The sequence below is a fragment of the Parus major genome, chromosome 1, assembly GCF_001522545.3.
Source record: "Parus major isolate Abel chromosome 1, Parus_major1.1, whole genome shotgun sequence".
NCBI lineage: Eukaryota > Metazoa > Chordata > Aves > Passeriformes > Paridae > Parus > Parus major.
Window position 1 is genome coordinate 85,151,527 of NC_031768.1, and position 25,097 is coordinate 85,176,623.

A 25,097-nucleotide genomic window follows, 5' to 3' on the forward strand; every position below is an offset into this window, starting at 1 on the left:
GGACACAGGAAGATTTTGAGAAGGCACAGTGGATCCCAGAGCACCCACCCAGCTGGAATGGCCTGTGCACACAAGAAGTTGAAGGAGGTGGGCACCAAAGCAGGGGAAGCTGACCCTGCATTGCCTATTCTCACAGTGGTACCCACATCCAAGAACAGCCACTGACACTGGAGAGAGGCTGCTCTGCTGTGGGTGGCTCCTTCTGGAGATCTTCCTCCGTCGGGCAGAGGAGCTGTGAGTGAATTTACAGCACATGCTGCACTGCAGTGCTCTGTGCTGTGTGCCCTGGTGCCTGAGCATCCAGGATAAAAATACTTTTCCAGTCATGAACAGGTAAGCTGGAGTAAGGGGCCTGCTATTTTTAGAGCACAAACTTGCTAGGATCAGCAAAGTTTTCTAAGCCATGGGGTGACACTGCAGATGGAGGGGAGCCTGCTATGGCTTTGCTATTTCTGTGCTTGGCTGTGAAGGGGGAGATTGTTATTCAAAAAAACTCAAATGACCCTATGGTTCCTACTATTTAACCAAGAATATTTGAAGCAAAGAGTGTACACAGAGTTTTTCACCTGACAATTATTTAGCAGTTCTTTATCTAAATTCAAATCATAATCCTCCTTTTCCCTCGTTTTCTGATTATCTGTTTATCCACCTTTCAATTTGCCAGATTTAAGAGACTCTTAGTTGTCCTTGAAATATTTTTCCCAAAAGTTTTAAAATTGTATGCACATACATACAAATCCCAAAGTATGTATATGTGTGTGTGTTTTTGTCTGTGTTTTGTCTTTGTATGGCCTCTGATTCATATTCACAACCCACTGAGGATTTTTGAGGGAAGTTAATGGCCTAGTGCATTTCACCTTTTAATTTACTTATATGGGTGTTTGTCTGCAGGACTTTGAAACTATATTTCCTAGGAACTAGAAGCACAGTGCTTCTGGTTGTGCTCACTACTGCAAACAAAGCAGACTCATTCTTCACTGCCAGGTTTCAGTGTATATTGCAATGCATATTAAAATGTTTATGTAAATGTGAATTTAAGGGTTATGGCACGTCTGCCACTGTTTGAACACTTTTCTACTTGGTGAAGTGGCTTTTGTGGTGCACGTCCAAGTGTTTGTGTGTGGCTTTGGGTCTTCAAGGACTTGTGCCCTTAGAGCTGTTGTGAAGCTTGGGCTGACTCAGCTGTACCTACACACACGGAACAAATACCTATGGTGAAAGGCAAATGTAATCTCTTTTCCTTCCAGCACCTGGTAACGCTCTTCCTGGCTTCCTGAAGAACTTGGTGCAGATCTACCCACCTGCAAAACAATGTCATTTCTCCTGTGGTGTCCTAAGAGCTTCTTCTGGATGCTGTCAAGACACATCAGCATGCATCACTTCAACACTGGAAATTCATTCAAGACATTTTTCCAGGCTCTCTGGCGGCTGCTCTTTGGAATAATCCTACTTTGTTCCCCAGCACATTGCTCTGTCTTTAAGATTGGATTGCTTGGACCCTGGAACTGTGACCCCTTCTTTTCCAAAGCCTTTCCCCATGTGGCTGCCAGGTTAGCTGTGGGACGAATAAGCAGAGACCCTTCACTAGATCTTGGCCACCGGCTGGATTATGTGATCCTGCAAGAAGAATGTGAGACACCAAGAGCTCTGCTTAGATTTGTTGACTTTGGAAAGCTTTCCTCAGCTTTTATAGGCCCTCTAAACCCTGGCTTCTGTGAGGTGGCTGCACATTTAGGGGAAAACTGGAATAAAGCTATCTTCTCATGGATGTGCATCAATTATAAGCTGGATTCCACCATCCACCACAATGCATTTGCAAGAACTCTGCCCTCTCCAACCCAAATTTTGCTTACAATAATGAAATATTTTAAGTGGGCTCATGTTGGCATCATTGCATCCAGTGAGGATATTTGGATGTACACAGCCAAGGAGTCAGCAACTGTGCTCAGGAACCACGGGCTACCTGTAGGCATCGTTACATCAGTGCATAAGGGAGAAAAAGGCATCGAAGACACCTGGAACAAGATTAAAGAAGTTAATAACATTAAAAGTAAGTGTTTTGAGTCTCATTCCTTTTTTTTAATTTTTTTTTTGTTGTTGTTCCCCCAGAGGAGGACTGCATTGTTAGCCAATGGACATACTTTAGAAAATGAAAACTTAAACTGATTTAAGTCAAGCAATATTTTATCTCTGATCTCATGGCTTCACATAAAAGAATGCTGGGTATTTTGTATGTGTTGAAGATAGATCAAAATAGTCTACTGCAACCTGAGAAATTTGGTCCAGCTTGTCTGAAAAAAATAATATTTCATAAATGGTTCTCTGTGCTTGGCTTGTGTAAAGAGGAGTTAATAGGAAGGTTTTATATTAATGGTAATTTGTACTGTGGAATATCAAAAATCTAAATCAATATCAAAAATCTGGCTTTGATGCTGTGTCCTATATTTCAGATCTCCCCACCATGGTCCCATGACATTTTGCAGGAAAAGGCACAGACTTTGGGACAGTCAAGCATGGACCAGATATTTAAACACAATGCAGTGTCCAACATAAAATCTGTATATTTGGTGGCAGGGTGAGCGTGTGGAGGTTGGGCACTGCTTACCACTGTGAGGTATCTGTCAGCTCAGGGCACACAGAGAGAAAGCTCAGGTCTTGGTCAATGGCAACAATGACCACAACTGCCCATCATCTTGACCTGCACCCCACTTCTATAAAACTTCTCTCTATTCCTTATTTACAGCTGTAGAGATGGTAAAATTCACAACCTCCTTTATTAGGTGTGACAGACCTCTAGAGGATGAACAAAATGGGTGTGACTCTCCGTTTCCTCAGCACATAACATCAGAATCTGACCTGACAGAGTAGTTCAGACAGCTCTTTTACTGAGGGAGGGAAGAGCTGTTTTGTGTTAAAAATCCCAAAGAGAATACTAACTCTCTCTGCTCCCCTTGTGTTCCAGTTATACTCCTGTGCATGCATTCTGTTCTCATCGGAGGGCAGGAACAGGCCGCCTTACTCACAAAAGCTCTGGAAATGGGACTAGCAGATGGAAGATACATCTTTGTTCCATATGACACTTTGCTGTACAGTCTTCCCTACCGAAACAACTCATTCAGTGTCTTTGATAGTGACAGCAAGCTCCGGGAAGCTTATGATGCTGTGCTGACCATCACACTGGAGTCTGGAGAAAGGACTTTCTATGATGCTTTCAGGGAAGCTAAAGAAAGCGGTGAAATAATCAGGGATTTGGAAGCCACACAGGTAAATATTCTTTCTCTTGGGCTTTTCTGGGACCTGTCAATCAGAAATATAAGCCATAGTTACAGAAAAAGTACAGGAAAGAGTCAATCCAGCCTGCATACTTTCATTTTGAGAAAAAGGCAGAGAAGTTTGAATGTGGTCTACACTCATCTGGAAAGATCACTTTTCCCAGATGTCTGGCAATATAACTTACTTGGTTCAACTGTAGGACCATGATGGGAATTCAAGAGAAAGGGGCTGTGTCTGAGGTTTTCAAGTTTAGTTTTCTATGTGCTAGCTGCAATGGACTTGAATTGAAGAGGTATCTCTCAAGGTGGGTGAAGTCCGTGGAGTCTGTAGGGAATCAAAACAAGATGTCCATATGACTGAGAATTTGAGAAGATGAGACAGGCTCAAGAAATAGTGGATGCTTCTAGAGGGAAATATTTAAGACCATTGCTGTTGCCTTCTTCCTAGCACTATAGTCAAAGATATTCTTTGTCAGCACAATTATCTAGTCACTGTCAGCCTATTAAAAACAAAATCAGTTTTTACCTTGAGGACATTTACAAGTATTGGAGAATCTTATACTGGTGAAGAGATACTGGATTCATCTGAGCTATTCTTCAAATCTCCCTACAACATTTCAAAAAATTACAAGTGCTTTTAAGGCATAATTTATCAGATCTGCAAGGATCTGCTTTAGAAGGAGATGAATCATGTCTTGAAAGCATTAATTTCTTTCCCTTCACTTTAATGAGAGCCCAGGTTAACTGTATTGAATGACAGGTTCTTCATTGCAGATACCTACATCTGGTCAATTAATCCCACAATTGTCAGGTTCTGTGGCTCCCAAGAGCACTTCTCATTTTTCTCACAGGTGTGTGGCTATAATCTCTCTTCACCTAGCAGCTGTCAATGACCACATGATTGCAAAAGTCACCATTTGTGTTAAAGGTTCCTAAATCAAGTCTGGCGTGAAGGGAGCAATGCAAACAGAAAAGGTTCTATTACCCCACAGAACAAGTTTGCTGTGGCTCTGCTGTGGGATTTTTGCATCTTTGGGATAAGTAATATTCTGACAGAGGAGACCAATTCTTTGGGTATGACACTTTTCCTGTCTTGGTATGGAGCCTCTGACTTTATCTTCTATTTGTAGAAGATGTTTTAGTGTCATGTTTTGAGGCAGGAAAAATTTGTGATAAATTTCAGCCAAACATCAGGCTCAGAATCTTGGCTTTTCCTATCATAATGCAATTTTGTGTAGTTTTAAAAATATTTTGAAATGGCATTTGGGAATCCACCGTAAGAAAATATGGATATTCAAGGTCATGCATATATTGGGTCTATTTTCAGCCCAAGATTCTTCAAATCCATTACTCTATGAGCCTTAATGTTCTGGTGTCTCAGTATTTAAGTTCACAACCTAGCCAGGGGGAAAATATTGTTGCCACCAATCTCGAACTGAAGGTTAGGGGCAGTTTAGCCTCAATTTCTCCTGTATTTTTTAGGTTTCTCCACTCTTTGGAACAATCTATGATGCCATTTACTTCATGGCAATGGCTATGGACAGTGCACGGAGGAAAGGAGTCAGAACCTCAGGAGCAAACATAGCTAAGCACACAAAAAACTTCAGCTTCCCTGGATTTAGTCACCAGGTAGAGACAGACAGCTGTGGGAAGGGGCTGAACAATTATGTGATACTGGACACAGATGGTCATGGGAACCAGCTTCTCCCAACCCACCTGCTGGACATGTCTTCAGGCTCTGTGTTGTCCCTAGGCCAGTCCATCCACTTCCCCAATGAAGTTCCACCCAAACCAGACTCCAGCTGTTGGTTTGATCCAGATGTTCTCTGCACTGAAGGTAAGAAAGAAAAAAAAGAACCAAAAAAAGGATGAAATGGCATCAAGTCCATGGTTCTCATTTCTTTAATCTTTTCTCTCACTGCAAGTGGTTACCCCTTTGAATTAGAACTCCCCAACCAGAAAAGTCTGAATTCGAGAATCTAGTGTAAAATCACCCAGTCATCAGGCTGTTTGTAATGGGAATCCTGTGCAGAGGTGACACCACTGATCCACAATACTCTCTTATTGTTTGTTAGGACACAGAATTACAGAATCATTACGGTTGGAAAAGACAGTAGGATCATCTAGGATCATTGAACCCTTAATCTACCACTGCCAGGCCCACCACTGAATATCACACCTACACAATCATTTCAGCAATTCCAGTGCCATTAATCCCACCACTCTCCTGGGACAGTAAGTGCTTGAAAGGGTCTAATACTCAACACCTGCCAATATTAATATTAACCATTATATATCAGAGGTTCCACCCTGCACAGTGTCTCTGTCCTTCTGGAGGACAGGACACTAAGAGGATTTGCCTTGAAGACAACCTAAGAGAGCTGCACAAGAGAAGATGCTCTCAGCATCCTGCCTGTTTAAAGAACCCCTGCTTCTTTATATAGGTAGCAATGAGGAGTGAAGGACCATCAGATCTCACCTCATCAAGAAAAAACAATAATCATTACTCAAAATAATTTGAGTTATTATAGATAACAGAGGTATTAATCAAAGGCCTGGGGGCAGAGATGTCTGTGTTGCTTCCTAGGTTTGTCAGACTGGGCATTGGGTTTACCTATTGTTTTTAATTTGAGGCAACTGTGGTGCAGTTTTAAAGTTCACAGGAAAGTCAAAATCTCAGGGTAGTGTACTTAACCTCCTCTTGACATATTCACTCATAATACTAAACATTTGCACCTATTGCTCCGGGATATGACTTAAAGAGATGAAATGAACCACATCTATGGAATATTTCATTCAGTAGCTGAGAAAACCATTCTTGGCTTAGCCATAACTGAGCTGACACATTAATCAGTGTCACTCTATGAAAACTAGAGATGTACTGATTTTATAGCAACTGACTAGCAATAGAAGAGATAAGTATAATACTATCATATATCTAATTTTGCACTGCCCCTAGGAACAATGTAGCAATTTAGCATCCCATTGCAGTTTATGGAAAAGTCCCACTGATTTTTAGAGAGACCAGATTTTATGTTCATACCTTAACAAAAGCATAAAGCTCTAGGCATGTGTCAATTGGACAGTAATTTATTATGGTTGCCAGAATTTCAGAGACTGAACTTTATGGCTAGAATTAAATGCAAGCTTCACTCTAGCTTTGTTTGAAGTTAGGCTTGGAGGGGTGTTGGGTGTGAAGTTGTGAGGCTGCTGTGCTTCCTGGCTCCAGGTTCAGCAGGATCAGGGCTGAGCTGGTGTTCCCAGGACACTAACACACACACACACACACACAGTGCAGACACGGCCAGTCCTTGGCAGAGTAACACAAACAGGAGAGTTATGTCTTTACAGGCACCACTACCCACAGCCAGAACTGCTGGGACATGGACATCAGAAATGGCCTGGTGCTGCCTCTATGCACCTCATAATTAGGCCCCAAGCTTGTTACCAGATCTCACAGCCTCAGCTCCTGTAGACTCATAAATGCATCCTCTGGTATATGGTCCAAAGCTAAATTCACCCATAGCCATCCCTCAAACCCTTCTGTCTGTGCAGGAGCTGACTCCAGACTTGTGGTCTCTCATGGGTTTCAGGCTCCAGGACTTACCTTCCCTGTTAGTTAGGCTGATGTTAAGTCTGTAAATATCATCCACAGTCAGAGAGCACAGCTACCCAGGAAAAAAATGTTGATGGGGTTAAGAATGTGAGAATGACTGCACCGATCAAGTGCAGGGTTTGCTTGGAAAAAAATGCACAACATGGTTACATGTGACCAGAATCCCCATCCTCTCACATAGCTGAGCATTCCTGTCCCATTCTATCTCCCCCTTCACCTGTGTTTGCCCTTTTCCCTAAAGATCCTGTAAGAAGTTTCATGTACTCCCACAGTTCCCTTAAAACATCCCCTAATGACTTTAACTCAATCTCATCCATTCCCTCAAGCATGCTGTAAGTTTGCTCTTTCCCAAAAGCTCATAATTAGCTTACTTTCACTTCTGGTTAGTTGTGAAGTATGGTATGGGTTGGGAAGGACCTTTCAAGGCCATCTTTTCCAATCTCACACAAGACCAGCTTGCTTCAAGTCCCATGGAGCCTGATTTTGAGCACTGCCAGGGATGGGGCAGCCACAGCTCCCATGGACAATCTCTTCCTGTGAATGTGTGAGGACAGCCAGGGCCTGGGGCCCTAGACTGAAGCAGTGACATTTCAGCTAAAATGCTCTGTCTTTTCCTGAAACAAATACCAATTTTCAAAAATGCCTTCAGCTTTCACTGGAAAGCTCTAGATCACAGTGCTTGCAGATAAGCGCCAGTGTGACATAGAGTCGTAAACCTTTGGTCAACCCAAATTTCACCATGTTTGCTTGTGTTTATAGATCTCTGGATACAAACAGAATAGAACAGAAAAATTAGGAAGCAGAAGAGACAGACATAGCAAACAGTTCCCGCTGGAATTTAGCTTATGCAGTCATTTCAGCTTCCCTTAGCTCTCCAGTAAACACACTCATTAGCAAAGTATCTGTCTCCAGTACTTTATGCTGATGGATGTGTTGAGGAGAGCATCAACCTTCTGCTGCTCCTCCTTTTCTTCTCTTTTCAACGTTAGAAATCTGCAGCAGAGAATGAAAAAGCCCAGATGGGCCAGTGACTCACCCTGGCCACTGGTTTAGTACCACATGATAAAGATTTTTTCAACATTTCAGTTCCTGAAGATAAAAGGGACAAGTGTTAAAAAGTTATGAACTTTGCAGAAGCTTCCTTTAAAACTTAATACTTCCCTGTGAGTCTATTTATTTACTTGAATATGAATTATTTTTCCACTGGTACAGGGCTCTAAGTCTGGTTTAGGAAAAAAAAAGTGCATGGAAATAATTAGCATAGCTGAAGCCTTATGTACACCAAGTTAGTAAGTATTTGTGTATTCATAAATGAACATTGCATTAAAATTGTCTTCTGGAATTCTCCTGGCTGAATATTTGACTTTGTAATCCAATGGCCTGATATTGATGTTTTTAATATTATTGCCTAAATCAAAATGATTTTTTAATTCACTGATTCTTTTCCCATCTTTGCACAGGGATTGAGCCTGCAGTCATTTTGCTGGGAGTAATGTTGTTATTTGTCCTGGTGTTGTGTGCTGTGGGCCTGGCTTCTCTTATCAGGTGAGAATTGCAGCACACATTTGAGTTGGTGCCACTTTTAGCTTCTGTGTGAGGCTTGTGCTTTAGCCAGCAGTTTAGACTGTGCACACACAGAAGGTCTGATTTTGCTCTTGGCTCTCCAGCCACATATCTCCTCACATTTGTGGTGTGTTGGCCCAGGCAGCATGCCAGGCATCCACCAAAACCATTGTATCTCTCCCTTCCTCAGCTGGGCAGGGGAGAGAAAATACAACAAAAGTCTCATGGGTCAAGAGGAGTCGAGAAGAGGTCATTCACCAATTGCACAACAGCCAACATGGGCTTGATATGGGGAAACGAAATTTATTGCCAATCAAATCAGAGTAAGATAATCAGAAATAAAATCTTAAAAACGCCTTCTTCTCATCTTTCCCTTCTTCCCAGGCTTAACTTACTCCTAGATTCTCTACTTCCTCCCCACCAGTGGCAATGGGGTCAGGGAATGGGGACTGCAGTCAGTTCATCCCAGACTGCCTCTGCTGCTCCTTCCTTCTGAGGGGAAAGACTCCTCACACCCTTCCCCTGCTCCAGAAGTGTGTTGCTGGATGTTTCTGAAGCATTAGGAAGGTGGTTATCACTTTGGAAGTGCAAAAATTGACATATAAACCAAAGACAGGAATCTGTTATGAGAACACGAGGGTTAAAACCAAGTGTTTTTCTTACTCCAGATCATTCTTGCCTGGATTTCTGTTCTTAATATAATCATGTTTCCTATGAAACATGTGAGGCTGACCCTCTGTATTTTCTCCATGCACTAAAGAGAAAGAAAATACCTCTGGAGAGAATTTGGAGCAAATATTTAGGATACATCTTTATTGCCAATTTGATTAATTCCCTGTTTTGAACTAGGGTTCAGCTCCCTGGTCATTCCCATTGTATTTGTCTGGGCATGAGATATTTGGAGTAAAAGCAGTAGTCGTCTGGGTAAGGAATAATTTCCCAGAATTGCATGTCACATCTGTGTCCCAGCTCTAAATCCAAGGTAGAAATGTGCCAGATGGATTGGTTGGTCCGAGAGCTATGGATTGCTCTTGGCAAGGTCACTGTAGCCCTGGAGCAGTCTATGAATTACTGATGTGCACATGACCAAATTTAGAGTGAAAATAGACTGAAATTAGAAGGCATATTTGCTGAGCAGCAATAAGTTCACCTGAGTAGAGCTCCTAGATTGTTTCAGGAACAACCAGCTTTGCCTCTCAAATAATTCCCAGACGTGTTTTGTCTCCACTCCTGAGTCATCCCTCCAAACCCAGATATAAGGCCACCCAGCAAGCAGCACCCCAAACAGCTCCCCCACTTTCAGCACACAGCTGCTTCTGGTAGAACTGCAGACACTGATGAGGTTGCCTCCATCCACCCACACTTTCAAACCCTGCTCTGTTCCCTGGCTACCATCCTCTACAATTAAGTAAATAAAAGACAATCTTTCTGTCTACTCTATTTGTAAGCTCTTCCACAAGCACCAGGCTGTGCTTGGGAAGGCTTGGTCATGAGAAAAGATATATGGCCATCTGCAAGGGAAGGAAAAGTCCAGCATGACTCAGACAATGATTTATATTAGGAAGGGGCATGTCTGGAACTAAATTTAAACCACAGCATGGTCTGACTTGAAATGTGGAAGCTCTGGTCTTAGCTCTGTCAGGGATCTGCTGCATGACCTTAAATGAGTCACTCCACTCTCTCTGCTTAACTTTTGGCAGAGGGATGCTTTCCTCCCTGCTTAGGGAGAGGATGTGATTTATCAAGTAAGGTTTTTCAGATGGACTTGTGAAAGGTACATAAGCGATGATATTTTTCATGAAGATGAGTTGGGTGGCTTGGGACAGTGTGTTTAGAGAAAGATTATAAAATGTCGTCCCAAGTAAAGCCTGTGGTTATGTGGCCAAGGCTTCCTCTCAGCTTCAAGAAGATGTTTGTGCTGTTCTAAAAGGTCCAGAATGACACATGGAGAGGAAAAGTGAATTGTGGTGATTTGGAGTTGTTTTATGTGGTGGTGTCCTTCTAGAGTAGTGTTAGTAAAAGTCATCCTATTGTCCACCTCATCAGGGAAACACTTAGGAGAGTGCAGACCAGTCATCTGCTGTAGTGTTAACAAAGCTCCTCAAGCAAAAGAGGTGACGCTGAGGGCAATAATGGGGGAGCTTTCCCTTCCCTTTTCTGCTCCTGTCTGAGGAGTTTTTGACTGTCTAATAGATACTGCTGCTTTGTGCTCAGTGTTAAACCCTGATGTCCTTTGAAACAATGGGATCGAAATGAGGTGTGACGTGACATGTGCCGTACTGCTCATCCCCTGTAGCTTTTCCTTCTGTACAAACCTGTGACCATTACAAGGGCACATCTTGCTCTGTGCTTCATAATGCACCATGCTACGATATAGACACTCAGACAGCTTGCTTAGACAGTAACTTGTGTCCAGGCAGCTCTTATAAATTAACCATAGTTGAGCTTCAGTCCCTAAGAAAGGCTGATGTGCCTCAATGTGGTTTGCTCATGACCAGACCAGCTGGACTAATAGGACTTGTTTTTGTCTGCTAATGGAGAAAGATTTGGGATATGACAAATTAAATCAAAACAAAATATGCCTTACATATGCATCCAATTAATGTTTGTAAACAGATTAAATCCAGTTGGCTATTTGTGATAAGACCCTTTGAGATGACAGCATTTGTTGCTATCCGTGTTGAAATGGGTAATTCATTACTTGGGATTTGAGCCCAAGCCAAGGCATTGTGATTTGTTCAGTGCTTTTACCCCCACAATGCCTACCCCCACTCCCACACCATTTTAGACCTTAAAAATCATCCAGTTCCAACCACTCTGCCATGGGCAAGGACACCTTCAGCTACACCAGGCTGCTCAGAGCCCCATTCAACCTGGCTTTGAACCCTTCCACAGCTTTGAAGCTGCCACAGCTTCTCTGGGTAACCTGTACCAGTGCCTCAGCACCTTCACAGAAAATAATTGCTTCCTAATACCGAATTTAAACCTGTACTCTTCCAGCTGGAAGCCATTCTTCCTGCCACTCTATGCACATAAAAGTCCTTCTCCAGCTCTCTTGTCACCCCTCTCTTTAGGCACTGGCAGGTGCTCTAAGGAATCCTCAAAGCCTTCTCTTCTCCAAGCTGAACAGCCCCAGCCCCCTCAGCCTGTCTCCATAGCAGAGGTGCTCCAGCCCCTGATCATCTTCGTGGCCTTCTCTGGACCTGCTCCAACAGGTCCGCAACCTTCCTAAGTCGGGGTTGTAAGTCATTCAGCTCCCCAGAGCTGGATGCAGCACTGCAGGCAGGGTCTGATACTGCAGGGGAGCCAGATGTGGGGGATGCAGAGGAAGTGTAAACTGGCTACCTGTAGTGGGTTGACCCTAGCTGGCTGCCAGGTGCCCACTCAGTCACTCTATCACTCCCTTTCCCACTGGGACAGGGGATAGAATAAGATGGAGAATGACCAGCAGGGTGAGGTAAGGCAGTTCTATAACAGCAAAAAGAAAGAAATAAGCGGAGATCTGCACGTGCAAGAGCTAAAGAGGACGAAAATCAGTCTCTACTCCCCATCAGCAGTGATGTTTGGACACTTCTTGTGAAGCAAGGCTTTAGCAGGCATAGCTGTTCCTCCAGAAGGCAAACATCGAAAACTCAGGGATGCCACAACTTCTTCCTCTCTCCCTTAGCATATATCTCTGAGCTGAAGTCATACAGTATGGAATATCCTTTTGGATAATTTGGGTCAGCTGGCCTGGTTGTGTCCCTTCCCAGGATCTTTCCCATCCCCTTTGGTGAGGGGACAGAATGGCAGAAGGACACTGCTGCTTGGCAGAAGCCAAAACACTGGTCTGTTATCAACACCCTTTCAGCTACCAATGCAAAGCACAGCGCTGTAAGGGCTGTGAACTCTACTGTGATCAGACCCAATATGGTACCTAAAATTGATAACCGTGACTCTGCAACTCTTGCAGGCAGAGTATCTTGAACAACCAGCTTTTCAGGGGTCCAAACAAGATAATACTGACCTTGGATGATCTCATCTTCATCAAGCCAGAGCTACACAGAAAGGTGAGTCCTTCTACTCATGAAAGGAATCTGGTGGAATACTCTAGAACAGATTTGCTGTGTGGTATGAAGCTCTGGAAGGGTCATTTTATTTCTTCATGCCATTTTCCCCTGCATATTGGAAAGTTTCCCATATGCTGAGTGCTTTTGAGTCGCAGATTAGATGTCAGAGCTTTTATGATGATGCAAAATCGTAGCCTTGATTGTGTTTCTTCTAGGTGCCAGGGCTTATTCCTTGTTCTTGAGGTTGGATGGTGCACCACAGGGCATGTCCAAAAAGATAAACCATCTTACCCTCTAAAATAAACTGTCTTCATTCAAATACATTGGAACCATTCCTGGTCCATTCTGGCTCATACCCAGAGCTAGTGATCTGCTGGGGGATGATCCCATGATTTCCTTACCCAGAGATCTGTGCTGCAAGGCAGAGCTAGAGTGGAGGTTTACACCCCAAAGGTGGTAGCTGCCTAGCACCTGCTTTCCTTGCCTTCCAGAGGCTGACCTTGGACAGTCTGACTGATGCAAACAGCATAGCAGTCAAGAGCAGAAGCCTGAAATCCGTAACCCGCTCCGCTTCCTTGAAAAGCACTGTTGCCACCCATGAAACCTCCAATGTGGCTTTGTATGAGGTAGGTAGGGACCTCATGCAGCCTTCTCTCACTGCTTCTGTTCACTGGGCTGCTCCAGGGGGAAAAGTATTTGGCTGCAGTACTGTAGGTCCCAGGATGGAGATAGTTTGAATAAACCATAAGGATGAAAATAAGTTGCTCCCAAGCATGGACTTAGCAGTGTTTAAGGTCCCAACCCTCAGCCTGATGCTCAGAGTCATGTGGGATGGGAATATGCAACATTGCCAGTCTGGTCCTGACAGAGAAGTCACCACCTAAGGTGGTGGAACCATGATGAACCTTTCTTACAAGACAATGTTTATTTGGTGACATCTCTAATAAGGAACTTTCTTACAAGACAGGATCTAAATACACAAATAGAAGCTCAAATTCCCATTGTGGAAATAGCACTGTATGGAGCTTAAGCAGAGGCAATGCCCAAGAAAACTCATCCCATCTGTCAGCTCTTTCCTGAAAATGCAGCTTTTTGAAAAATGGCATGGTAACTTTTCCTGAAGAAGAGCAAAATAAATTTTATCAATGATTAATGCCAGACAAAAGCTCTGGCCAGAGTTATTTTCCTTTTTAATCAATTTGTTGCTGTTTGTCAGATACTAAGACATTTCCAGGCATGAAGTTGTGATCCAGGTGAAGGTCCTGCCTCACACCTTTTTTTGATGGTTTGCTGTGGATATTCTTATTTGGGTTCAGTATATAAATATCCTGTTGCCAAGAACATTAAAATTCCCCAGCCACTTTCAAAATCAAGGATCTGAAATTTAGATCTGGGTCCCAATGTTAACTGTTGCTCAGAGATTTGCTCTGTCAGTCACCCACCTGTATTGGGATTACGGGGCTGGAGCTTCTCTCGAGAGGAAAGGTTGAGGGAGTTGGACCTGTTCAGCCTCAAGAAGAGACAACTGAGAGAGCACCTTACTGAGGTGTATAAATATCTGAAGAGAGGGTGTCATGAGGACAGAGCCAGGCTCTTCTCAGTGGACAAGAGGCAAAAGGCAGGAACTGATGCACAGGAAGTTCCTCCTGAACATGAGGAAGAACCTTGCTGTGCAGGTGACCAAGCACTGAAACAGATTGTCCAGGGAGGATGTGGAGTCTCCCTCACTGGAGATATTCAAGAACTGCCTGGACAAAATCCTGTGCAGTGTGCTCTAGGATAACCTTTCTTAAGCAGGGAGGTTGGACTAGATGGTCCATCACTGGTTTCTTCCAACCTTAACCATTCTCTGATTCTGTGATTGTGGACAGGGAGACCAGGTGTGGCTGAAAAAATTTGAGATGGGACCAGTTCACAATCTGCAGAAAAGCTCCACCAGCATCTTAAGGAAGGTAGGAATAGGGGATGATGACATGTGGAGGGAAGGTTTCTCAGGGGATGTTTTAGGCTTCAGGGTGTTTTTGTTGTCCTTTGTCTCATGTTTATCCATTAAATCATGCATTGTGGTTGTCAATGAGTCTTGTCTGGTGGAATGCGGTAGAGTGGACCACACACAACTGCATCTGACAAATTTACCATAGATCCATATGTCAGTCAGCAGCTTGTAAAACCCCACCCTGGACCTGCCACTTCCAAGCTGCCGCAGTGTTAAATGTACAACCAGTCCTACAAATGACCTTGCCTGCAAAGGCAGAGTGGTTTGGGGAACTCATCCCTGCATTGTGTGAGGAACTGGTAGATATTTTCATGTGTTATATGTTGACAGTGTGACACAGACAGGGTTGTGCATTTCTCTGGGGTTTGCTTTGTGTTTCCACCTAAGTTGCCTCTCAGATGCTTAATTTTGGTCTTCAATTTTATTGTTTCAAATGACAAGAAAGCATTCTTGATTTCCAAATTCAAGGTCATTAGCTGTTGACAGCTATTGCTAACATAGCAGTAGCATTTTTATGGATGTAAAAGCAACACATTTACCAGGGCATGTCTCCCAAGACACCATTGATGAATGACTTTGGACTCTCTGTATATGGTATTGATTTCCAGTTGAGAGCAAGATCCACATGCTGAGCTCAATCTACCCCAGCAAAGCCATTCTGGCCCAGCGAAAGATTCAATCCAGTTTGTCTAAACAAAACACAAACTTCTGTTTAGTTTGCTTTTACTATCTTGCTTTCTTTGCCTTAATGAATGGGCAAAGGAAAACAAAGCTTGAAAAGAGCTTGAAAAATAAGCACCAGAGAGGTTGTTTATTTCCCCATCCTTCTGTGTAAGGCAGTTTGGGGGTACAAGTGTGAAAAGAGCATCTAGTGATATCAAGGAGCTGCTGAGCAGATGTCTGGCTGACCTGGTCTTACTGTCTTGTTTCAGATGAAAGATCTGCGTCATGAAAATGTGAATCTGTTCCTGGGCTTTTTCTCTGACTGTGGCATCTTTGCCATAGTGACGGAGTACTGCTCACGAGGCAGCCTGGAGGACTTGCTGAGAAACGAGGATATGAAACTGGACTGGATGTTCAAGTCCTCTCTTGTGATGGATCTAATTAAAGTAAATCCATTGCTCCTGCTGAGGCATGATCTGTATGGGACTTTAATGATAACTAAGCTATTTCAAACAGAATGTTGGGTTTTTAATAACAACACAGGGAAACCAAATCTGGATGTAATTTTATCAGTCTTTAAAGAAGACTTACTATCCTTATTTTGTTGCCATATGAGAGAAGCACCATTTGGGGCAGTAGAACTACAACCACACAACAGGACAAAGGCTAAAGCTATGTATCAGGCTGCGACTGATCACCTAGAACAACAGAATTTTGTGACAAATTCATTCTTTGCAGAGGCCCTTTTTTGTTGTAAATCAGAAATTCATCCACCATAGAACCAAACAGCATCCGTCCCTGGTTCACACTTCCAATCATGTCCCATGTTTTCATGTCTTAATGGTGAACTACTAAACTGGGACAGGTGGATTCCAGAGAATAGGAAGCCAGAACCATTCTTGCAGTCTGTGATCTGCCTTCTGAACCTCCTTGAGGGAGATGGGTAGGGGCACCCAGCTCTTCATGGCTTCCTTTGACCTAACGATTCAGTAACACTTGTGTCTACTTTCTTATCCTTGCCTAAAACCAGAACTTCCAGGTGCAATGAGATGTAGGGCTACAGAGGGAGGCATCTGAGTCTTCCTAAAGTTGTCAGGCCTTTCCAATATTACTTTAGGATCCAGACAAACCTATTTCCTGTTTCTAATAAATTTCTAAACTTCTCCCATAGTTTATTGTTTTGATCATTACTGCATTTGGCATAGAGTCAATGCTGCACTTGATGCCATCTGAGGTGAAAAATTGGCTTGGTGTCTCTGAGTGCTGATCCTTAAGAATTAAGGATCATCCAGGATGATCCTTAATTCTTAAGGATCAACCTGGATTTTTTTTCTGTGTTTCATAGGGAATCAGATATTTGCATCACCGAGATTTTGCCCATGGGCGTCTCAAGTCTCGTAACTGTGTTGTGGATGGCCGGTTTGTGCTGAAGATCACTGACTATGGTTATAACGAGATCTTAGAGGCACAGAAATGCCCCTATATTCAGCCATCCCCAGAAGGTAGGTGTCATGAGGAAATTTTTATTTTTATTTTTTTAAATATTTGTCCATTGATTTAACAAATGTTTGTCCTAATACAATTTCAGGCCACTGGCCACACAAGGATTTTCATGCTCAATCTCACTATACATAGTTTCCTCCATACCATGCATTCTTATAAGAACGGGTAAGCAGAGGTTTTTTTTGGACTTCCTGAAAATGAAGCAAATAGCAGAGTGACATGGTAAAGAAAATATGTTTTACTGTAAGCAGTGACAGAACTTCATCATTTTGCAGTTGGAGAAGGACTGAATTGCCCCTGAAATCTTATCAGTACTGGATTTCTGTGACCAGTAGAATGGCTTCACATCCTTAGACACAACACTATATTTGGAGTTTTATGTTAACCCAAATGCAAAGGCACATTTTTTTGTTAAAATAAGTAATTGAAAACACAAAATCATGTAGGTCTTTTTGAAATAGGTCCTCTACATACCAATCACCAAAGGCTGCCACAAAAGATTCCCATCTCTTAGGAACAACATCACATGGGACCAGGTGTGCAGACTTTGACAGGATTTCTTTCACTTGCCCATTGCTTTGGGGTTCCTCTGATATCCTAATTTATTCTTGAAACCTGGTTTCAAGTAGTATGTAGTGGTTTGATGCCTCTGTTGTGGGAATTTGATGCCTACACCTTTCTAGTGTCTCACACAGGGCAGTTGTCAGACAGAAGACTTTCTTCACCTCCGTTGGAGAAGATAAATACATTTGCAGTGGCAGAAATGTTCCATATCCCCATTACTCAGAATGCACAGTTACCAGGGTAACAATGTCTCAGTCTGAAAATTCATTTCTTGATGAGGCTGGATATGTTTTACAGCTGCGTCTTTTGTCACTTGAACTATTGGATTATGAAAACTGTGCTTCAGATTGTCACAATCTGCTTTTACAGAAACTATTTTCACCTAAAAAGAACTACAGACAATATGTTGCTAGTTGTTGCTTTGTAAAAGAGCAACAACTGTAAAAAGAAATTCAAGATTAGGTGCCAACATTTTGTCAGAAGGAACAAAGTTTTTTTTGATCAAAAAAAAGATATCAAAACTTCTGGAAGTGGTGAGATGACTTTTTATGTTGAAGTTCATGGCTGGTCTTATATGATACAAATATAACTATTAACAAATAAATATTGTTGATATGGAAATTTAAAAAAAAATAGAGTAAAACTTGAAATTTTTTTTTTTTTTGTCATCACAGAAGTTTAGTATTTCTAACACACCACAAGAAGTAAAAGATTTGAGTCAGTAAATAATGTAGTATTTTCCAATGTTTCATCAAATGGCTGAAATAAGATGTCCATTTAAGCACTTACTTTTCAATAGTCTGAGTCAAAGTGTAAGAAATGCGATACTCTGAAATTTTTTTAGAATTGCTCTGGACAGCTCCTGAGTTACTGAGGGACCCAGATATGTGCAGAAAAGGCACAATCAAAGGGGACATTTACAGCTTTGCAATCATCCTACAAGAAGTGGTTGCTCGGGGTCCACCTTACTGCACATCAGAACTCTCAGCTGAAGGTAGGCAACTACTACAATATATTTTTAAGGCTTTGTGCAGAGCACTCATAAAAGGTATGGCCCAGTCCTCTTATTAATAAGACAACAATGTATTAGTATTATGACCTTTCTCAGTGGCAGAAGTCTGTTTTCAACAAAGCATTCATAATAAACATCAAAACGTGTAGTTCTCATCACAATCTTGGTACATGTGTCATCACTGCTTTCACTGGGATCTGGGTTCTCAGTGCTCCCCAGGATGCCTCAGGCCTCTGCAGCACCTCCAGTTCCCTGTCCAAACTTGTACTTTTCATCACAGTATGGGGTCAAATCTGACAGCAGAATTTCCCATAGCTTAGAAAGAAACTCCTTCGCTACCCACTCATCATCCCTTTTTTGTGCGTTGTGAGGGCAGAAGTTTTTGAGCTAGACTCCTTGCCAGAATCTTATTTTGTCCATCTACCCATCTATTTTTTCTTAGTCCTTTACTTTTAAAAGAGACTCTCTCTTCAACAGAGGTCAAAGTGATGCATCATTTTGCTCATGTATATAGGAAACAGCAAAGAGGTGAACTCCTCAGGAGCTGCTTATGGTGAAGCCACATTGTGCGTCTGAGGGAGGAACAAACTCACTGAAGTCAGGGTCAGGTCACAAGCACTTGAGCAGGGAGGGAGTGACAACAATCTAAATTAGCTGATTTCAGTGACAGCCCATTCTCAATACATTTTAAGCTGGACAACCATCAAGTGGGCTATGACATTTCAGTTTCTGCCAGTTCAGCTGGAAAAATGACCTTTCTGTGCCTGAAGCTGCTGTCTCAAAGGAATGACGATGATTATGATGTATCCCACTGTGTAAATCAGAGCTGGAACTATGATGTAGACTATGATGCAATTAGCAGGTTTCCCCAACCTTGTTCCCCTGCAGAACCTCCAGCGAATGTTGAACACAGTTCAGTCCTGTTTTCTAACCTGATAAAGTGATGAATTTCTACTCGTTGTGTCTCAATCCTAAGGAGTTCTCCACTTGTGTGAACTTTAAAACAATCTGGGGAAGGAATTTCCCCTTGGCTGCCCCTGGAAATATTGTGGCCAGATGTTTTGATCAGTTCATTTGGCAGACTCTGGGGGTATGAGCCAAAGATCTTTAAACTAAGCTGTCAATGCTGAAAAGCTTTGGGTACTCACAGCAACAGCAGGACTCCTGCCAGAGAAAGAGGTTTTCACTCCATTTGACTGCTCTGCACTGAGCAAAATAAGATTTAAAATACAGTAACTCTGGTGGGTGTCAAAGGACTGACTTCTCAGGGTTTGAAAACCCAAGCCCAGTTCCTTACAAGCATCATTTCTAGAAAGGGAGCTCTAGACAAGGACTCATTTCCCAGACATTATTTTGAATTCAAACTTTCCCCCTTAACACATTTTCCACTGTCACCACTCCCACCAGCCTCCTACGTCCTGGCTCCCAGTTAACGATGAAGCATCAGAGGCTGGTATCCTTCCTGTCTGGGCTCAGCCTTAAACCTCTGCTGTCTTAGAAGACTGCAGGGCCTAGTGGAGATACCCAGAGGCAATTCAATAAAATACAAGCCTGCAGGCTCACACATCATCTGTCACACATCCTTCCTCCATCCAGCCACTTTATTACTCATAACCTGGCTCTCCAGGGACAAGAAGGCAGATGAATCTTCTTTAAACCCTTCAAGAGACTCCCAACAGAGAAAAGCAGGAACCTCCAGCTTCATTTGTCACAGACACTGGGTGCTGAGGGCTAAGAGTGACAGCTGAACATGCAAGCAAAGGACACACAAAAAGGTCCACGTCCTTTGCCCCTACCAAGGCCCTCCATCTTACAGTGTGCTTCTCATTCTTCTCTTTGCCACAGAAATTATAAAGAAAGTGAAGAAGCCCCCTCCCCTGTGCCGCCCAAACATAGCTCCTGAGGTAGCCCCTCTCACATGCATCCAGGTAATGAAGCAATGCTGGGCTGAAGCCCCTGAACGACGTCCAACCTTTGAGGAGGTATTTCATAAGGTCAGTGAATAAAGAAGCTGCTGTAACCCCTTTGTTTGCTCTTGGCAGGGAAGTGGTTTTTTGTTTGGTTTTGGGTTTATTTTTTGCTTTAGCTCAGTTATTTAAGAATTAAGAAGTTGCAGAGCCCTAGAGTCCTGACTTAGGGGTGATGAAGCAGCCCTGGTATCTTCAGATTTGCAGTGTACCTGCACAGATCGTCTCATGGAGATGAAAGATTTGTAAATTTTGCACCTTCAGATCAAATTTTTTTTTATCTTAAGTCTTTAAATTGTGACTATGTGACTATAAGGAAAATTTTCCAAAGACTGTTAAAGACAAAGATACAACATTTGGCATAGGAGGTCTCTCAGTTCCAGATTGGTGAAAGCTTGGATAATATCCCAGAGAAATATGACTGTACCTGAGGCCTGTTTCAACAGCTTTCCCAGATACCTGTTACTGTTCAGTCTTATGAACAGGTACTGGCAAAATAACCCCCTTTCTGATCAAGCAATGTAGTTCCTGTGTTCTTATAGGGTCATAGAATCATAAACTCAAGATGGGAAAAGACTTTTAAGATCATCAATAATCAACCCTGTACCACCACCATGTGAACTGCTAAACCAAGTCCTCAAGTGCCACATCCACGTTTCTTGAGCACTTCTGGGGATGGTGACTCCACCATTATCCTGAGCTGTCTGTTCCAAACAGGCTTTACAAACCCTTTCTGTAAAAAAATATCCTCAATATCCAATCTAAACCTTCCCTGACACACTTTTAGGGCATTTCCTCAAACCATGTAAGCAAATGTCCACAATTTTTATCTTTGGGTTCTATGAAGCTGTGAATAATTTTGAAACCAGTGATTCCACTATTGAGGCTAAGACAGCCTCTAAAGCCACAAATTATCCAAAAGTTCCAGAGGCTCAACTTCAGGTCAGGAGGAGAAAGCACAATTCAGCAAAGAACTGGGAATGGAGCTGGCAGTACACATGCATGTCAGTGTGCAAATAAAAATAAAAATATTCTAATTCTAATAAAAATATTAGAAGTGTTGATAAAACCCTGAACTTTGTGCCTCTGAATGCAAAGATTTGCAAGTTACCCTGTAGATTGTTCATAGGATAAATGGGGTTGCAAACCTGCAGCCTGACATAACTCCAACTACTATAAGGTTGTATTTCATCTAACCCTCACCGACTGATGCAAATTCACCTTCTAATTCACCATTTCCTTTATCTTTTAACTCTTCCCATTGGAAAAGTCGGTCTTTAGCACTGACACTGTTCTTTGTTCCTTTCCAAACCCAGAGAGCTATAGTGGTGTAAAGAGGCAGACAAATAACTCTCCAGTTTGATTTTCCAGTTCAAAACCATCAACAAAGGGAAAAAGACCAATATCATTGACTCAATGCTCAGGATGCTTGAGCAGTACTCAAGCAACCTGGAAGATTTAATCAGTGAGCGGACTGAAGAGCTAGAGGTTGAAAAACAGAAGACAGAAAAACTGCTGTCACAAATGCTTCCGCCGTAAGTACGGGTTCTTTAGGTGGTAAAAAATCCTCAGGAAACCAAACCAAAAACAACCCAAAACAAACCCACAGCCAGTCTGGACAACACCCTTCCCCAGATGTGAGCAACATTGTAGACCTGACCATCAGTTTTGACATGCACCTTCAAATCAGAGTAAGAAACTCTAATCAATGCTGGTTACAGCCATACAGAACTTTCTATTTAGTGGAAGATCTGAACACAGAAAAACAAGAGCCTGAGCTCTTCAGTATGCACTAGGAAAGGGTTTGGTCCTTGCCATCTCTTTTGTGTTGCTATTTCAGATCAGTGGCAGAAGCCCTCAAGACTGGTGGCACTGTGGAACCGGAGTATTTTGACCAGGTGACCATCTACTTCAATGACATTGTGGGTTTCACATCCATTTCAGCCCTCAGTGAACCCATTGAAGTAGTTGACCTTCTGAATGACCTCTACTCGCTGTTTGATGCCGTTCTTGGAAACCATGATGTTTACAAGGTGAGAAGTAATTTTATTCTGTGTTTCCTTTCCATCATTTTCAATTTCTGTATTTCTTAACTTAATGTTATTTGCTAGGTGGAGACAATTGGTGATGCCTACATGGTTGCTTCAGGGCTCCCAAAACGGAACGGAAACAAGCACGCAGCTGAAATAGCCAACATGTCCTTGGACATCCTCAGCTCCGTGGGAACATTCAAAATGAGGCACATGCCAGACATCCCCCTCAGGATACGAATTGGGCTGCACACAGGTAGGCAGCAGCATCCGCATGCACCTCAACATCAGAGAGCTCCTTCTCAACTGCATTTCCAACTCTGAATGCTTTCTTCATGCCTGCCCTCCAAAAAACACCCTTACAAGACACTTTAAAATCTTCCACATCAACAAGGGAGTTGTATGAACTTTCATCATTTTTATACATTTTTAGTCAACCATTAAGAGATTTTTTCCAGCTGTTTGTCACCAGATTTCCTGCCTCTTCCTCTAAAGTACCAGGTGTTGTCCATTGTGGGAAGCCAAACAATGACTAAGAATGCCCAGGAGTCTGACCCAATATTATATGGGGCATTATGTTATATATAATACAATATTACATTAAGCCTTCTGCTTATCTGATAATATCCACACTTTTACAGCTTTAGCATGCAAGCATTTTGCAGATGTCAGTATCCTAGTCCCTGGTGTACATGTTGGGAAACAGAAGCAGAGTAAAGGAAGTACCTCAGTCAGAATATCCCAAAAACAGAGCTGTGCTTTTAGCAGAGTTAAAATCAATATTATGAATCCTAGACCTTATAAGATCGTCTTTTGGAGTTATCTCTAAAACACATCTCCCTACTTTTTTTCTTGAAGTTTGTGATTCTTAGTTGACCCTTCACAGAAGTGTAAAGCATTGAGGAATGATTACAGGAGCACTGTGTGTTTTATACTCTGTCAGAAATTAGACGAGACTACAGCTGCAGATTGTCTTGCCCAGAGCAGGAGTCTCTGGAGCACCAGCAGCATATTTTCAACATGGAAAGAGGGGAATTTGCTGTGCAACATCTGCTGCTGCCTGTTGACAGCAGTTCTGCAATGTATCTCCCATGCAGTTGGCCAAAAAATACATCCTTAGGTGATGTCTACAGGGGGTAGTAACCTTTTTGTTTGTTTTTGTGAACTCTTGATATCTGGAAAGCAGAATTGCTATGAACTGTTGTATTGGGTGTGAGAGGAAGAAGGGGGAGGACTGTAGATTTTGTTTTGCACAGATCTGGAAGCGTCATAGTGTCATGGGAGCAGCCACAAACACATATTCCAAAGCAAACCAGCTCTCTGAGCCACAGAGCTGACAGCAGAGTTTGATTAACCCTAGACCCTGTTTCTCCTGAGAAAAGATGCATGAAGAAGGAGTTACCAGCATCATGAAAGCCTTGGGGAAGCTCTTGGGGGAGAGGAGAACTTGGCTGACACTTTCACTGTACTAGAAATGATGGAGAAAGGGTGTGACCCCCAGTCATGTACTTCAGCTGCTCTCTGGAAACTGGTGCCAAGAAGAATTCACAATGCCCTCTCAGAAAAAGCTGTAAATGCATTTTGGGCATAGGCTTCCCATGAACAACCCTTTTCTTTTCAACCCTGAAACAGACAACTGCACCTCTGGGAACTTCTGATGGCCCATGCCCATGGTCCGCTTGTGGCAAAGCCTGGGTAAGGCAAGAGGACAAGACGACCGGTGTTTGGTCTGCATAATCTCCCCTGCTTTAAACACATCCAGGAATCTTGGCTGTCCTCTCTTGACTTCACTGCAGGTCCAGGATAACTCAGCTGACTCAGCTGTTTCCCCACAACCCTTGCCTGGGCTGGAGCAGGACAGTCAGCAAGAGCAGTGGTGAGAAAATAAGCCTTTCCATGGAGGCTGAAGATGATTTGTGTATCAGTCAGGCTCTCTGGAAGTCAGCCCTGCACTTTGATCTTTACTTTTAAACTCTGCAGCACTGCTGATGGTCCTTGCAGAGTCTTAGCCAGAGCCTCTCATTAACTGACCCTTGCAAGCCCTGGCACTTCAAAGCAAACCTATGAACCTGTGTAATTAAACAACTAGGTCATAATGTCCTCATCACAGGGTCTCTGGTTTCCTCTGAAACTTGTAACCGTGGGAGATTTACCACTGGAAGTTTTTCTTAGCCTTCTGCTGAAGCTGTTTGGAAAATGGGAACACACACAGGAGGTGAAAGCAGGGAGCAAATTAAGTCTTAGATGCTTTCAACACAGGGAACATGTAATTTTGGGAATGTTTATATGGTTAGGGCTGGTTTGGAGCTGACAACTTTCTGCAATGGGACAGGCTTAAAAGCAGTATTCTGGAAAGATAACACCTTGCCCTATAAATCTTGCCTCTCCTATGTTGTGAGCTTTGAAGAAATGGCTGAGTGATTGCACCAACAGAGTAGGGAACCTGAATTCAGGCACCCACATGGAGGTGTTTCCAGGACTTTTAGGGAGCCTGCACTCATTTTGAGGACATGTAAATGAACCCTGTAAAGCTCTTCATGTGCAGGAGTGGAAAAGCTGTTACAGCTCAGTTGACCACATTGCCTTGGTCTCCACTGACTACAGTAGAAGCTCATCTGCTCTTATTTGTGCTTCTTAAAATGGAATCACAGAATCATAGCATACTCTGAGTTGCAAGGGACCCACAAGGATCATGGAGTGAATGGCTGGAGTGAATGGCTCATACTGGGATCAACCCCATGAGCCGGTGTTATTAGCACTGTGCTCTAACCAATGGAACTCAGATCCTCCTCAGTGAGGGCTCTTTTTTCAACAGGAACTACCTTTTTTTGTCCTTGCAACACCTATTACAGAAGGAGCTTT

General features: G+C 42.8%; 1 protein-coding gene across 1 annotated transcript in view; it reads left to right on the forward strand.

The window, feature by feature from the left end:
• The first annotated feature begins 1,371 nt into the window (after positions 1–1,371).
• GUCY2F (guanylate cyclase 2F, retinal) overlaps positions 1,372–25,097 on the forward strand; it is a 33,784-nt gene continuing 10,058 nt past the window's right edge. Inside the window, 14 exon segments of the mRNA XM_033514461.1 lie at positions 1,372–2,050; positions 2,963–3,264; positions 4,755–5,109; positions 8,349–8,433; positions 12,404–12,500; positions 12,992–13,126; positions 14,372–14,452; positions 15,429–15,605; positions 16,505–16,661; positions 18,071–18,220; positions 20,084–20,232; positions 21,577–21,740; positions 22,046–22,238; positions 22,317–22,491. Coding sequence (XP_033370352.1) covers positions 1,372–2,050; positions 2,963–3,264; positions 4,755–5,109; positions 8,349–8,433; positions 12,404–12,500; positions 12,992–13,126; positions 14,372–14,452; positions 15,429–15,605; positions 16,505–16,661; positions 18,071–18,220; positions 20,084–20,232; positions 21,577–21,740; positions 22,046–22,238; positions 22,317–22,491 — 2,899 coding nt within the window.